At 42.3% G+C, this 16,482-nt stretch overlaps 1 protein-coding gene across 3 annotated transcripts in view; it reads left to right on the top strand.

Moving 5' to 3' along the window:
• The window catches only part of STK39 (serine/threonine kinase 39), a 138,561-nt gene that overhangs the window by 93,233 nt on the left and 28,846 nt on the right, over positions 1-16,482 (top strand). For all 3 annotated transcript variants that reach the window (XM_084812122.1, XM_084812104.1, XM_084812113.1), the window contains exon 14: positions 282-349. In XM_084812122.1, the coding sequence (XP_084668248.1) occupies positions 282-349 (68 nt within the window). The remainder of the gene's footprint in view (positions 1-281; positions 350-16,482) is intronic.

The raw sequence follows: 16,482 nt of genomic DNA, 5'->3' as shown, positions 1-16,482 counted from the left end.
ATAACACAAAGCTTAAAATAATAAAATACAGTAACAGAGTAAAAGTTTAAAACAAAATAAAACCAAAGTAGTAACCAAGATAATTGTACCTATTATCTTCTTAATTTACACTACTTCAGTATCTGGATTTAAGTTGTTCTTTGTAGGATTACTAATTATTGCAGGGTCAAACAGGATAGCGACCTTAAGAAATTGATCCTTTCTCAATTGTCAACTCCTTCCAAAATGATGTGTTGCACCTCTTACAAACATGTACTACCCTCTCTTGTTAAAAAATTTAGACTCGACCTGCTGTTAGCAATGAATATGGTGAAGTTCCATGTGCAGTGAACCTTGTTTTAAGACTAAGGTAAGAAGCGTCATCTTTTTTCATATCTTTTTTTGGTGCGGTCAGCTGTATCCATTATTCCCCTCATTAAACTTTCATAATATTAGCAGAAAATAAGTGTTAACACAGTTAGTCTCCCACTATGACCAATATGAATGGTGTTCCCATGACTAATTGGTCTCTTTTAATTGCTTAGTAAAATAGAAGGGAGAAAAAGTAATACTAACTATGAGTGTAGCTTCAGGCTAAAGGTACCTTCATTAAGTATTTTCTTTCCCCCCTCCTTTTTCATTCCGTTGCAGGATCACAGTGAGAGATTTTTAATGAGTTTCTTTCACACTTCAGCAGTCAACCTCTGACGGAAATAAACCATGCTGTATTACAACTTGTCTGCTCAGAACATTTTTACTGGGCAGGTTTGATCAGCAGCTGAGGGGGAAAAATGACTGATATATTTTCAAAGAACTTTCAGCCTTTTAGAAAATGATACAAATATGGTGTCAGACTTCATAGTTCTTTAGAAGGAGAGAAACATTGTTTTCCTTAAAAAAAAAAAAAAAAAGCATTTGTAGCCTATTAATTGCTTCTTAACTAGCAAGTTTTTCAGAGGCCTAATTAATTTTCACAAAGCTAGCTTAATGTGCTTTTCATGGAGTCCTAACCTAATTTTTCCTCTAACCTAACCTAAAATAACTGGGAAAACTGAAGCTTTTTCAAAGTTGATCTGCCTCTTATTCCTTCTTTCTTTGGAAGGAGGTAGTCATTTTCCCCCATTGCCATCCTAATACGGTCCTGTGAGAAAGTATTTTAGCAGTAACCTCTTGGAATTGGAGATAAATTGTAGCTCTTGAAGATCTCCCCACAAATGTCTCTGTCCTCCTTTTTCACCTGCTAGTTTCTCAGGCCATGTGGCCCTGCACAAGTTCTCTGGATTCAGCCTGGTCAGCAGGTCCTAAGATAAGGGTATCATTTTGTTTTATTTTATTTTGTTTCATTTCCTATATAGTCTGGGAAAGGAGGAGTTGGACATTTCTCCAGTGGGAGGAGATGTAAGAGCTCCAAATGTGAATGGAGATGGTTCATTTCACCACAAGGTGCACACACAATTATGCAACATTTTGCCAATTATGAGGGGAAAAAAGTATGAAAAGAGGAAGCAAAATTCACTTGGGGTTGTCTCTTCCTATTCTACACCCCCCCCTTTTCTAATGCATGCATGCATGCCCTAGCCAATTAGGAGACTGGGAGGCAGGAAGATGCTGCAGGCTCTTGTGCCCCCTCTTCCTCCCTCTCACATGAATTCCCTCCCTACAACCTCCATAGGTCACTGGGAATTTTCCTTGTAGCTTGTCTTGGTAATGAACCAAAACTCTTCTCTGGAGACCCATTGTTCACTCATTCCATCACCACCTAATTTATTTATGTTAAATGTAGTAATCTGCCCTCTGTGCAAAGCTTTCTCAACCTGATTCCTTACCTGACAAGAGGGTGAGATATCCTCGTCTTCTACCTTCCACTATATTTTGCTCTCTCAGTATTTCAGGATAACTTTCATTTTGGCTCTATATAGATGTTTGTATACAGATTCCGAATGCAAAAGAGGATACAGCATTTGTATCTAGTTTGTCAAAGCCCATTCAGATGCTCAGGAAGAGGACAGTGCTGCCTCAGATATGTACATGGAGAGATGCCTTGACTGAAACCACCCCATATCAGAAACTCCTTGCAGATGCAAATCTTGGCACCAGTAGACTCTTCCAGGTGCCTGCCTGGTTGTTGGAGATCTGCTCTGTTCCATGCTAGAAGGGCATCTTCTGTGAGTGGCTCTGGTTTGGTTTGCTCCTCTGTTGTGATCCTCCCCATTTCCCTTTCTGGTGCATTTGTAGATAGCAATTAACGCTTGTTGGCAAATCTCATCCACTACAACATTTCTCATCTTGGTAAAGTGCAAGCCTCCATCTCAGGGAGTGAGGAGTGGAGAAGGACGTTGGAGAAGGAGTTAGCAACGGACCCTTTCGCTCACAGGGGTTGAATACAGGCTCTCTTCTTTTTTCCTGCAGCGTATAAAGCCCATCTTATCTTCAAGCCACGGCACCTTTCAGCATGATGATGCTGATCCCCAAGACCAGTTGCCAAATGTGAAAATAATGCCAAGCAGATGCCTGAAATGGTCATTGATGGCAAACGTTCCCTACATGTTAATTGTTAGCTTCCCAATGACCTTGTGAGGTAGGCTTTCTCACCCCCTGATCCAGCATTGGAATCTCCATACCCATCTGGGTCTTGGGGTTATTCACTATTTCACCCTGCAATTCTATACACAGTTGACTGGGAGTAAGCTCCATTAAACATAGTGAGACTTATTTCTGAGTAAATGTGTATAGGATTGTTTGTATAGGTCTGTTTTCTCATTCTCTCTCTCTCTCTCTCGCTCTCTCTTTTCCCCCCCAGAGTAAAACTAAGCAGCATGGGGAAAAAGAGGGTTAATTTTTATAACTCCTTTTGTGAGTATTACAAATCGTGGGCCTTGTGTAGAACTTTGTGTACATTCTTCTTCTAGAAGAAAAGGGCAGGCAATATTTCTATTCCAGTTGAATTTACAACAGCAGTCCAAGATAAGGGGTTTTATTTATGCTACTTTTCTATATGTTAGAAGGAAATGTTCCAGCCAGTGTAGAGCTGCATAACCTGTTTTGCTATTCACAGAATATGCAGTTTGGTGGCTTTTTCTTTTTAAAGCTTTAGTAGTAAATCTACTTGCAATGAACAAAAGCTTGAGAGCACAGTAAGATACAACAATTCTATCAGTTGTATTCAGTCTCACTCTTGCTTCTGTCACTCTTTTCTACATAGAGAGAGATGCCTACATTTTGTACCCCTACTGGCATGATCTCTTGTTTCTATATAGTTTGCTTTGTAATGTGCTGCACTGAGTTGTATTAATACCAAGTTTAAGCAGCTAAATTCTCTTACGATATTTGGCTTTACTCACTACATGCTGAGCCGATCGTTAAAACTACTTGTTGATATGACATGGAGAGCACATTGGAGTTGCCTTCCCCAACCAGTTGACCTCCAAATGTTTTGTACTGCAGCTCCCAGTATCCCCCAGCCAGCCAGGGTGGCTGGGGGATGCTGGGAGTTGTAGTCCCTAACGCATCTGGAGGACATCAGGTTGGGGAAGGCTGTGCTAGGGTCTGTGAAGATAAGAGCAAATTCTTAGAGTAATAAGCCAGCCATTGCATATTAAATACATTCTCCTGGGAATTAATCTGGTATTATGATCAATCTTCACATATACACAAGAGGGTGAAGAGGTGGCTTAGTGATCAAATCCAGTTTGGGATTGTGACAGACTTGTCCTTGCCTAGGGATATTACGATGAAGGATTTCTATATTTTGCTCGATCATGGATCAGCAAGAAACATACCCCATGCCATATTCCAGGAACAAAATTCCTGATGTTAACACAGAGCTTTTCATGTTTTACTTCAAAATCTTATGCAGTTTTTACAATTTGATATACAAGCATTAAACATACAAAATACAAAGTGGTTACAAGCAAAACTTTGTTTAAAAATGCTCTAAGTTTAGTTCTAGGAGTATTTAATCCTTAAAGATTAAAGTTTCCTATGCCATGACATTTCTGAGCAAGAATATTAAGACATTTCTGACATTTCTTGCTAGAATCAAAACGATTCAGACTTAATACAAGAATATGTCTTAATATTCTATCTGTTTCTTTATAAAAGTTATAAGCTTATAAGACAGAAGCTTATGAGAGAAATATGTAGAAGACCAGTAACCATATTTTGGATAAATATTTGCAAGGTAGTCTATTATGCAGGTTGGTGCAGGAGTCTTGCCAGATGCAAAGGCTTCTGGGGAAAAAATTTGTCACAGGACGCCATTTTAAAACAACTGTTGCTTTATTCTAAATGATGGAAGCTCATTGAAAAAATTAGTCTATCCTTCAAACACTGCGAATGACAAACTATCTTCTAAAGATATTTGCTAGGCTCTAAGTGAAGCAGTTTGATATGTAGTAATGGCAATGTGCAGTAAATAGCAGTTGACATTTATCCATTTCTCTTACCTCCCAGAATGCAGGTATTTACAGAGCCTATGCATGAACAAGCTTTTCAGTTTATCAAGTGTGCACATAGGGGGCAGTGCTAATGGATGCAATCCAGCTTCCTCCTTCTGTGTGTGTGGACAATCATTTTGTGACATGCATAGAATGTGATGCATGAAGAATTTTTATATTCCGTGATAAGGCACAGATTTGGAAGGGTTCCATCTTAATATAATCTGCGCTGGGTTTTTTTATCAGGTTGTCCTTAAAGCTGTTGCCTTAACCTTCCCTCCATATAGAGGTTCCTGCTGGGCTACCAGAGAAATACTGATAGCTAGAGAAGATTGAATTGTAGTGGCTACACTTTGGGTTTAGTTGTGATAGAGTGCTGCAAAGTGTACAATGATTAATTGAAATACTTTTCTCTCAAGCCTCCAAACATTTCTATGGTGTCTGTTAAATGTGTGTGTGTGTGTGTGCGCGCACGCGCTGGGGGGGGATCTGCCCTTGTGTTCCAAAAACTCTTTGTGCTCCTGCTTTAATTGCATGAATTGGGTATACGTTTTTTCTTGGCATTCTGTGATAAAAAATCTAAAACCCCACCCCTTTAATATATAGCTTGTGCTAAAAGAAGATTCCGTGTCAACAGCTGGAACTATGTTCTTTATGATTTTTTTAAAGCATCCTTTATCTCTGACTAAGGTTGGGAGTCACACAGATCCAGAATGCTTAAGCTAGAAGAATAGTGAGTGTTTTGGCTGCAAGAACGAACTCTGCTATATCTTGAGTTTAGCTAATAGGTCTTGGTGACACAATGGGTTCTCTTAATGGTTTTAGTTACTCACTAAATATCTAGTGTTAGCTGAGTGAGTTGACCATAATTGCATAAAATGAATATAAGCTAGAATGTAAACAAAAGCTTGTTTTCCTTTTAGTAGAATTCTGAATTGTTAAAGGTAGGTTCAAAGTAAGTATATTAAAGTCATTCATTTTGGGACAATAGATAGTACATATGCACATACGTGTCAAGCTTCTTTTAAAATTTGTATATACTTATGTCCTGGTTTTTCACCTCCAGTTGGTGGTGCCTGACAGTTTTGCTTACTGCTTTGCTTACATTGCAAAATGGTAAAATCACCTAGTAAAACAATGATGAAAATTAGTCAAAGCTGGAAGAGACCAAAAATCAACAATAAGACCCAAAACTAAAACAAAAGGAGAAGCCAGGCCTGCATAAAAGAAAACAACAACTAACACATTTGATAGATAAAGGGTTGTTCAAATATGAGTATCTTCAAGTGGCACTGGAACACTGGAAAATGGTGGACAAACTTCCTGAGGCAGGAAGTTCCATAGATTTGGTGCCACAACATAAAAAGGCCCATATATATGTACTCACCAGATGTACTTCAGAATTCAGAGGAAAATGCAGAAAAGGGTCTCACCAGATTACTTTCAGGAGCAGGCAGAGAATGTGGTCTGTTAGGTTCTTCACGGTCCGAAGTTTGTTTAATAAACTGGCTTGTTCCAAAGTTGGTAAGCATAGTTCCCTTATACTAATAAAAAAGGGAAACTGTGGTTAGCTGGAGGCTTCCTGTTTTGATTGCTCATGCCATGACGGGGCTGTGTGTGTGTGGGCAACAGGCTTGCTCAGATCTTGGCTTGTTAAGCTGTCATACAATTGTCCAAATTCAGCCACTGAAATGCAGTTTTGGGCTGCAACCTGATCTCTGCCCTAACATGCAGTTTAGCCTATAGTCATAGCAACAAGATAGGTTTTTAGATTAAATTTTAACCTATACTATTTCATCAAATGTGCAAGAACACAAACTTTACCAACTTGGTCAAAAGTTATTTTCGGTACACTTTCATTTGACTTCTAGAAAGTCCCCACACCTCCCATTCAGGTATATTGCATCATTTTTATCAAGGTTTCCCTGAACAGTAAAACTTAAATCAAACCATGATAACATATCTTATAGTAAAATTGACTTTGTGACACTCTATCAGTAAATCACCATCCACAGAGACAGTGAACTCATTATAGTGGCCTTGAAATAGAAGTTGGGAGAACTGTAAAAGATTAATTTTATATTTCCCCATCTTTTGTTCTTGTGAGGGCAACCCCCCCTTTTTTTGATCATCCAAGGTTTAATATATTCATCTGCCCCCACAAATGTTACATAATAATGGGGGCTGTGTTTAACTTCTGCAATTATTTCTGGAATGAGGAGCAGAATGAAGAAAAGCAAGGAATACCATTATCAAAGAGGCTTTGGAAAAATTAAAGGAGAGGTAGAGTTTAAAGGGACAGTAATTGATAACAATATTACAATGCCTACCCCCACCGCAGCACAATGCTGTGGGTACATAACTAGATACAGACAATTTTGATGCAACCAGAGTAGGAATGTAAGAGACATGTTGGTGGTGGAAGAGAGGGATGGATGGCATAGGAAGGAGTTGAAGATGGGATGGATATCAAGCCAGCTTGTCTCTACCGCAGTGTCCAACCTGTTTCGGTTTTCTGCATCTGGAGTAAGCAGCTGTCAAATGAACCCTTTACCTAAAGCTGCACCTTTGCAGGGAGCTTCCTTTTTGAGTGTGTCATTCTTCTTACTCATGAGGTCAGATTTTTTACCATTTCACATGCATGTAATTGCCTCATCTTCGTGGCAGAGAAATTTGCAGCATTCCAGTTTGACCAAAACCAGGACATGTGGCATGACCTGTACACCAGAAACAGTACACATGAGGGGTGTGCACCAACCAGAAGATTCAGTTCAGACACTGATTTGGCCCAGTTCAAAGGCAGTTTGCTTTTATTTGGATATCAAACCTGAATTGAGATTTGTAAATTTGAGGCTTCGTACCTCTTGCTATCATAGGACATGTTTAAAATGGTTATTATGTCTTCTTTGTTTGTTAGAATTGGTTGAAATTGGCAGCCATGGTTGCCGCTTAGATTATTCTTTCGCAGTTTCAGAAAAATAGGTGTAGAGGGTTTTTTGTGCTACAACCTTTATTTTTTATTTTATTTTTAAGGGCAATGCTGATAACTTTTTGTTTCTTGGCAGAATTGGATGAAATTTGCAGGGATAGTAGAGGATCAAACCTGCCATGTTTCAGTTGAAAAGTGCAGGGATTCTCATGCAAAATCAGCATTTACATTTTGAAGGTATCCAAAAAAGAACATGTTCCCTGGGGACCATTGCTCTGAAAACAACAGACAGCATAGAAGGTGACCCTAAGTAGGAAACCTGCCAAGTTTCAGAAGGAAAGGTGCAGGGGCTAGGGACTTAGGATGACTGGAAACAGTTTGAAGCCTTTTTTTAAAAAAAGTGAAGCGTGGTGGTGTTAGAAAGGCAGGCCGCCTTTCCAGAGTCCACATTGTGAACAAAGCTTTGTGCAGGGTCCAGCTTCATTTCTGGTTGCTTCAGAGACAAGGCCGCCTCGCCTCAGGAAGCACCAGAAACAGGTTGGACTTTGGCCAAATCCGATGCACAACTCCTAATACACACAATTGGCAGTTTTTGCATTGCTCCTATCCATTGGTATATGCCGAGGAAACCCTAGATATTTCAAGACTGAAAACATTCTGTTGGGTTGGGGACAGTGGGATATTCAATAACCTCTCTGTGAATGTTGGGTGAGGGGGGCAAGTTTAATGAGTATGGGCTGTAAACTGATGGACAAAACTTGGGGAGCAAGAGTCAGGGTATACTGTATGGGGACAAAGGCAGTCCAATGCTAGAATGCTATTTTGGGGAGAGGGCAAGGCTCAGGTTCTCTGAGAAGGTGGCAATAAAGGACATACATACATGGAGAAAGAAAGGTGAGAAATTTTTATTTAGTTAGTTATTTAAAATATTTCTTGGCCACCTTTCAGGGCAGAAGCCCTCCCAAGGCGGCTTACAGCAATAAAATACATAAAAACAGTTAAAATATTAAAAATGTTAAAACATAAAAACAATTAAAACAACAATTAAAACAACAATAAAACTAACAATGATGTTAACATTAGCAACAGTAGCAGTCATATCAATAGAAGGCCGAGGTAAAATAATACGTTTTCAAGGCCTTCTTAAAAGTCTGCAATGACAGAGCATGGCAGACCTCCAAAGGCAGCTTGTTCCAAAGGTGTGGGGCCACTGCAGAGAAGGCCCTCTCACGTGTGTTCACCCACCTGACTGCTCTCATGAGTGGGCAAATGAGAAGGGTCTCTCTGATCTTAAAGTGCGGGCAGGCTGATATGGGTGTAGGCAGTCCTTCCAGTAACTTGGTCCCAAACCATTTCAGGCTTTAAATGTCAAAACCAGCACTTTGAATTGGGCTTGGAAACGCACCGGTAACCAGTGCAGCTGGCGCAGAATAGGCGTTATATAATCGAATCACCTCACCCCCACCAATACTCGGGCGGCCACATTCTGCACAAGCTGGAGTTTCTGAACCGTCTTCAAGGTAGCCCCACGTATAGCACATTACAGTAGTCCAGCCTGGACATGACTAGTGCGTGGATCACTGAGGCAAGGTCCGTCCTCTCCAGATAGGGCCGCAGTTGGCGTACCAGCCTAAGCTGGTAAAAAGCACTCCTGGACACCGCAGCCACCTGGGCTTCCCCGGTTAGCTCAGAGTCCAGAAGGACTCCCAGACTGCACACTTGGTCTTTCAGGGGGAGTGCAACCCCATCTAAGGCCAGTTGTAAACCTCCATCTGAAGTAGTTGGTTTCTCAACCCATAGTAAGTATTCAGGGACATGGTTTCAAAGGCAACTCTTGCCTTACACTTGCTGAATGAAGGAGAAGTTCTGTCTTGCATGGAGATAAGTAATCATTTTATATAATTTGTCCAGGGAAGAGAATGAAAACAAGAAAGAGAGGCAATACAGAGTGGAACAATTTAGAAGCAGTAATGAGGACTCAGTGGAATGATAAGAGATGATTAAACAACACATACTTAGTCAGAGGTCTGCATAGTTAAAGCAATGGTATTCCCTGGAGTAACCTATGGCTGTGAGAGCTGGACCATAATGAGGGCCGAGCGAAGGAAGATAGATGCTTTTGAACTGTGGTGTTGGAGGAAAATTCTGAGAGTGCCTTGGACTGCAAGAAGATCAAACCAGTCCATACTCCAGGAAATAAAGCCAGACTGCTCACTTGAGGGAATGATATTAAAGGCAAAACTGAAGTACTTTGGCCACATAATGAGAAGACAGGACGCCCTGGAGAAGATGCTGATGCTAGGGAAAGTGGAAGGCAAAAGGAAGAGGGGCCGACCAAGGGCAAGGTGGATGGATGATATTCTGGAGGTGACGGACTCGACCTTGGGGGAGCTAGGGGTGGTGACAGCCAACAGGAAGCTCTGGCGTGGGCTGGTCCATGAAGTCACGAAGAGTCAGAAGTGACTGACTGAATAAACAACAACAAACTTAGTCAGAGCTCTGTCAGAACGATGGCTCTGTCTCATGGCCACTTGTCAGTTCCACTTTGCTTCCTGCTTATAGAACAACCCACAAATGGCCGAGATTCTGGGGTTGAAGCCATGTTGAAGCCATGGAAAACCCTCAGGTTTTTCCCTGTGAAGCCATGGAAAACCCTCAGGTTTTTCCCTGTTTTTTTTCCGGAAAAAACTGAAGTTTGTGGGAAAATTGGAAAAGAAGCAATATTTATTTTTTAAGCACTCTACAGATCTAAAGTCAAGTTGTTGCTTTAGGATAGCCTCCCCCAACCTAGTATTTGGAATTTAGGCAGGAATGCTGGCCATTCTAGTCCAAAGCATCTGGAGGGCACCAGGTTGAGGAAAGTTGATTTAGGAACATAAAGCAGCCTTTATGTTCCTAAAGTTATATTAAGTATAACATGGTTTGCTCATAACCTTATCATTCTATTTGGTAATTTTAAAAAGTGAACTCAGTAAATATGTAATTATTGCCTCAATAAGCTATACTTTTAAAATTTAATATACCAAACATGATTAATTTTATGAGCAAACCAAGTTATATGTAACATAATCTTCCATATTATGATATGGTGACTCTACTCACATGTTGGGAAACTGAGCATAACTTGGAGCATCCCAAAATGTCTTATCAGCAAAAGATACATTGGATCAATAATTTTAATAAGAAATGGAATACATAGGTATGCTGAGAATCTTACAGAGACAATTAAAACATTTTATCCAGAGTTTTATTATTTCTAGACATTTTACTTCTCTAGTCTTTCTTTAAAAGTATTCTTATTACATAGATTTTAGAAATCATTTGAGGGGGAGTAAAGGCTTGGTAATGATATATAAACACCTTGTCTTACATTCTAAAAGAAAATATTTTTGCAGTTTATTGGAAAAAAACAAAAACAGTCTTTGGAAGGACCCCCCCCCCCCCATGTTCACAGTGTTTTTCTGGGTCTTCACATCTGTACTTACAACATCTTAACTGCTTGCATGATGGGCAAATTAAGGCAAGGTGTCTTAAAGTATGTGGGTTTTGAAATATGAATGAATTTATAAGAACTGTAACTCTTCAACAAATAAAGCATTCTCTATTTCATTTTTCTTTCTTTAATTCTTTTTAAAAAGTAGAACAAGGTATTTTAATGGAAGACCCAGTTAGGACTGCTCTACCTTAAAAAGTCTTATTGAAAAGCAAGGTTTCCATTAATTGCAAAATACAAACAGGTATGTGTACTAATCACAGGCTGAGCACAAAGATTAGGTTGGTTGAGATTTTGCATTAGATATATGTACTTTGGAATACATCTCACCTTCGTCTCAAATTGTGTTGATTTGTATGAACTTGTTTGCTGTCTGAGTTCCCTCAAAATAGATGCAAGTTGCTGTCATGAAGGAAAACCTACACAGGCATGGAGAATGGAAGTCCTATCCTTCTGAGCAGTTGTACTTCAAGTTGGGGTTCCAGTTCTCCCCATTAACCCTCATCAAGGAAAAGGAAATTCCTTGACATCTATTTTCCCAGTTGTATTGCAGATATGTAGGATGTTTGTACTGGTATCACCACCAAGTCATGTCTGTACAAGGAAGTCCTTTCTCTTGAAGGTTGAGAAGATGCCCATGCCCATCCATTGCCCAGTAAAGAGTGCAGATTTTTACAGATTTGATATTCGTTTCGATATTTATTAATTTCATTTCTTAACCTCCCAGTAGCTGAAGCTCTCTGGGCAGGTCACAAAAATTAAAACCAAACAGCACACAATAAAACAATGTAAAATATACAGAACGTTAAAACCACAGTATAACAATGCAACCAGAATAAAACCTAGCAGCAATGCAGGGATTTAAAATACAGATTTAAAATAGCAAAGCTACAAGTCTAGAAAGCTAAATGCCTGGGAAAATAAAAAGGTCTTCACCTGGCGCCGGAAAGAATACAGTGTAGGTGCCAGGCGAACCTCACTAGGGAGCTCATTCCACAGCTGGGGTGCCAGAGCAGAGAAAGCCCTCCTCCTAATAGCCACCTGCCTCACTTCCTTTGGCAGGGGCTCATGGAGAAGGGCCACTGAGGATGATCTTAAGGTCCAGGCTGGCACATATGGGAGGAGATGATCCTTCAGATAACCTGGCCCCAAGCTGTTAAGGGCTTTGAATGTTAATACCAGCACTTTGAATCGGGCCCGGAAATGGACTGGCAGCCAGTACAGCTGGAAAAGTACTGGCATAATATGAGCTCGTTGGCCAGTCCCTGTTAACAATCTTGCAGCCCTATTTTTGTCCAGCTGAAGTTTCCAGACCGTTTTTAAAGGCATCCCCACATATAACGCATTGCAGTAATCCAGTCGAGAAGTTATCAGAGCATGGATAACTGTAGCTAGGCTATCTCTGTCCAGATAAGGGCGTAGTTGGTATACCAGCCTAAGCTGTTAAAGACTGCTCCTTGCCACTGAGTTCACCTGTGCCTCAAGTGGCAGTTCTGGATGCAAGAGCACCCTGAAACTACGAATGTGATCCTTTAGGGGGAGTGCAACCCCCTCCAGAACTGGTTGACTGTCACCTAGCTGGGCAGACGAACCACCCACTAACAGTACCTCCGTCTTGTCTGGATTGAGTTTCAGTTCATTGGCCCTCATCCAGTCCATTACCGTGCTCAGGCAGTGATTCAGAACAGCCACTGCCTCATCTGGGCTTGATGAGATAGAGAGGTAGAGCTGGGTGTCAACCGCATATTATGGCACCTCAGCCCACACCTCTGGATAACCTCCCCCAGCGGTTTCATGCAGATGTTAAACAGCATGGGAGATAAAATAGAGCCCTGTGGAACCCCATGGCACAATTGCCATGGCACAGAGCAATAATCCCACAGCACCACCTTCTGGAGTCGGCTATCCAAGTAGGAGTGGAACCACTGCAGTGCAGTGCCTCCAACTCCCAACCCAGGCAACCTATCCAGAAGGATACCATGGTTGATGGTATCGAAAGCCGCTGAGAGGTCCAGGAGAATCAACAGGGTCGCACTCCCCGTCTCTCCCGGCAGAAGTCATCCCACAGGGTGACCAAGGCAGTTTCTGTTCCAAAACCAGGCCTGAAGCCTGATTGAGATGGATCTAGATAATCCGTTCAAGAGTGCCTGGAGTTGTCCTGCAACCACCCGCTCAAGCACCTTGCCCAGGAAGGGGATGTTGGCCACTGGCCTATAATTGTTAACATCCTCTGGGTCCAGGTTAGGCTTTTTCAGGAGTGGTCTGATTACCGCCTCCTTTAAAGGGGCTGGCACCACTCCCTCTCTCAAGGAGGAATTTACAGCCTCCTGGACCCAGCCAGACATCCCCTCCTTGTTTGATTTAATAAGCCATGAAGGGCAAGGGTCAAGCACACAATTTGGCCAAGCACCTTGTCCACATCCTCAGGCCTCAATAAGTGAAACTCACCCAACAAAACTGGGCCAGACGGTGCTCTGAACGCCTCTACCAATGGAACTGCATTAATCGTGGTGTCCAATTCATGATGAATCTGAGCAACTTTGTCTTCAGAGTGCCGTGCAAACTCGTCACAGTGTGTAACTGAGGGTTCCACAGTCTCTCTCCCTGGCCCAGAATGTAACAGACTGCGAACCACTCAGCAAAGCTCCTCTGGATGACACTGAGAAGATGCAATGCTGGTGGAAAAGAACTGTCTCTTTGCCACCCTCACTGCCACAGAGTAGGCTCGATAATGAGCTCTTACCTGTGTTCGGTCAGACTCAGCATGAGCTTCCCTCCACCTGCATTCTAGCCGTCTCTCCTCTTGCTTCATTGCCCTCAGCTCAGGTGTATACCAAGGAGCTGGCCGGGCTCTGCTCAGAGGGAGAGGGCGCTTGGGCATGATCATGTCAACCGCCCAAGTCATCTCTGCATTCCACAGGAGCACCAGCTATACCAGCAGGAAAATCCCCCAGAGCCCTCTGGAATCCATCGGAATCCATTAGCCTCTTGGGGCGGACCATTTTAATAAGTCCCCCACCCTTGCAGAGGGGGAAGGCTGCCAAGAGTCTAAACCTCAACAGTAAGTGATCTGACAGACAAGGGGACAGATGTTAATTCCTCCACCTTCAGATCACCATCCTCCTGCCCAGTCGAGAAAACCAGATCAAGCGTGTGTCCTTTTACATGCATTGGGCTGATGACATATTGGGACAGCCCCATGGTTGTCATGGTGGCCATGAAGTCCTGAGCCGCCCCAGATAGAGCAGCCTTGGCATGGAAGTTGAGATCCCCAGGACCATCATCCTGGGGGTTCTCAACCCCAAGTCCAAGACTACCTCCATCAGCTCAGGCAGGGAGTCTGATGGGCAGCAGGGTGGGCAGTGCACCAACAGAATCCCTAATCTGTCCCGGCTACCAACACAAGGTACAAGCACTCAGGATCTGCACTGGAATGAGCAGGAAGCCTAGAGAGGGGGATCGAATTCCTATAGACCATGGCAACCCCCCCTCCCCGACCCTCGAGTCAGTGTTGGTGCTGCACTGGGTACCCAGGAGGGCACAGCTGGGAGAGAGTAACCCCTCCCAGTTCCCCCACCCAGGTCTCAGTAATACATACCAGGTCAGCCCCCTCATCCACAATCAAATCATGGATGAGGGAGATTTTATTTTGGACCGGCCTGGCATTCAGCAGCAGCAGCAGCACCAGACCCGAGGGCAAGCTGGTAAGGCTGCCAGGAACCATCTGGTTGGGGGAAGAACCAGAAGAGGGGATAGCCATAAGGTGTCTAGCCCCTCTTCTCAGCTGGCCTGTTAATCCCCCAATGCGATACCTCCCCCTACCCGTGACCACAGTTATGGCGGCCCCTCCCTGACCCCGAGTTGCTCGAAGGACTTCCCAGGCACATATTAAAATGTTAAGATGTAAAATATAAAACAGTATAAAAGAATATAAAAGAGAGCAGCAGCTAAAAAGGAGCAGGTAAAATCTGCGTTTGCCCCTTTCTTCCTGGTCTTTAAAGCTGCTGCCCTCTGCTGCTGCTATGTGTTGCTAGTATCTCTGGCTGCTGGTGTCTCTGGAGAGGCGGTGGGTGGGTCTTCATATGCTCCTCCATGCATCTCCAGGTGCGACGCCAAGTGCGCGCTTAGCGTCGCACTTGGCGTGACACCGAAGAGCTGCCTCTGGCAAAAAAGTACCTGTTTGGCAGGGGCAGAAACAGGCTCAGGGTCCACCTGATGCAGCTGGTCCTCTTCCCCACAAGCTCCTTCCCGAGCAGCCTCTGGCAGCCCCACCTTAAGTACTTGTTTGGGATATGTGAACAACCTCACAATGGTCTTTAGGCACATGGAATTCAAGTCTCCTTGAATATTTCTTTGCTCACTGATAGTACGTTCACTTTATCACTTATCACTGATTCTGCTGTTGTTCTGAAGGATGATGATTATTGGCCTGGTTGCTGAGTTTTTGAATAAACGCACGCGCGCATGCGTGCGCGTGCAGTTCCCGGAAGAGTGATCACAAAGCTTGAAACTTGGTCAAGGAGTGTACCTAAAGCAAGGTAAATACACCAGTAATTGTAAATTGTCATGTGTAGATTATTGGCAAACTTTGGGAAATACTCAAAACTGATATACTCTGAAATTCTTCATCATAACAAGCCACTGTTGAGAATACTTAGGCAATGACTGTGTCAAATTAGGGTGACCTGATTAGAATGACATTTTAACATGTTTAAAATTAGTGGGACTAAATGATATTGAAACCAGTATTATGGAATCTCAGCACCATTGAACAAGCCAATGTAATATCTACAGGCGATATGCCACCTTCAATCATGGAGGACAGCCATCATTGTAAGTGGATAATTTAGAGAAATTAGAGTTCTCAGATCCCCCCCCCCAGTCTGAATAGTTGGAAGAGCCTAATGATGATGAAGAACAAGAGTGAGTTTGCAGCAACCTTTTGTATTCCACAAAGTCTTCTGTAAATTAAAAAAAGCATAAAAATAGGCATACATCCTGTATAAATGTATACATTATGATTGTAATTGTTTCAGTCAGTATACTACTTGAAGTCTAAACGTATCTTGGCCCTCCTTAAGGGCATATCCACACTGCAAACCTGTATTTATTTTTGTACTAGGTTGGGACTGTTGGGTCTTTCCAGCAAAGAATCTTGAGAATTTTAAGTGATAACTTTTAGCCCTCTACATGGAGCTACAGGGCTAGAAGGGTGGGTAGGGAGGGAGAGTATGAGAGACTGTTAAACTAAGTTAAGTTTGATATAAACATGCCCCAACTAAAGCAGCTTTTCAAAAGTCCAGATTTGTTTTCACTAATTTTTAAAATTGCAGTAAAATAGAAGGATTCTGCAGATGAGTTATTTCTGGAATCTTTTTACTATGGCTTGGATCCTGAAATCTAATGTGTTGGTACCCCACTCATGTGAAGCTTGTGTTGGCAGAAGAATATTGTTACAATTTCCCCCTTCCTGCTGCAGCCCCGAACTAACTGCAGCTTTTCATGACATCCAAACCCAGGTAAACTGTGTGGTTAGTCTTAACTATGGTTAGTGTAAACAAGCCACCTTCAAACCATAGCTGCTGTGTTTTTATTAACCACCTTCGTCCATAATAAGCCTATCTTCTGGTTTGTTTCTTTTCTTT

This window comes from Heloderma suspectum, chromosome 1, assembly GCF_057233095.1.
Source record: "Heloderma suspectum isolate Gila_16-S chromosome 1, 16-S_ref, whole genome shotgun sequence".
Taxonomy (NCBI): Eukaryota; Metazoa; Chordata; class Lepidosauria; order Squamata; family Helodermatidae; genus Heloderma; species Heloderma suspectum.
The sequence above is the reverse complement of the archived record's forward strand: the minus strand, read 5'-3'. Positions and strand labels throughout refer to the sequence as shown.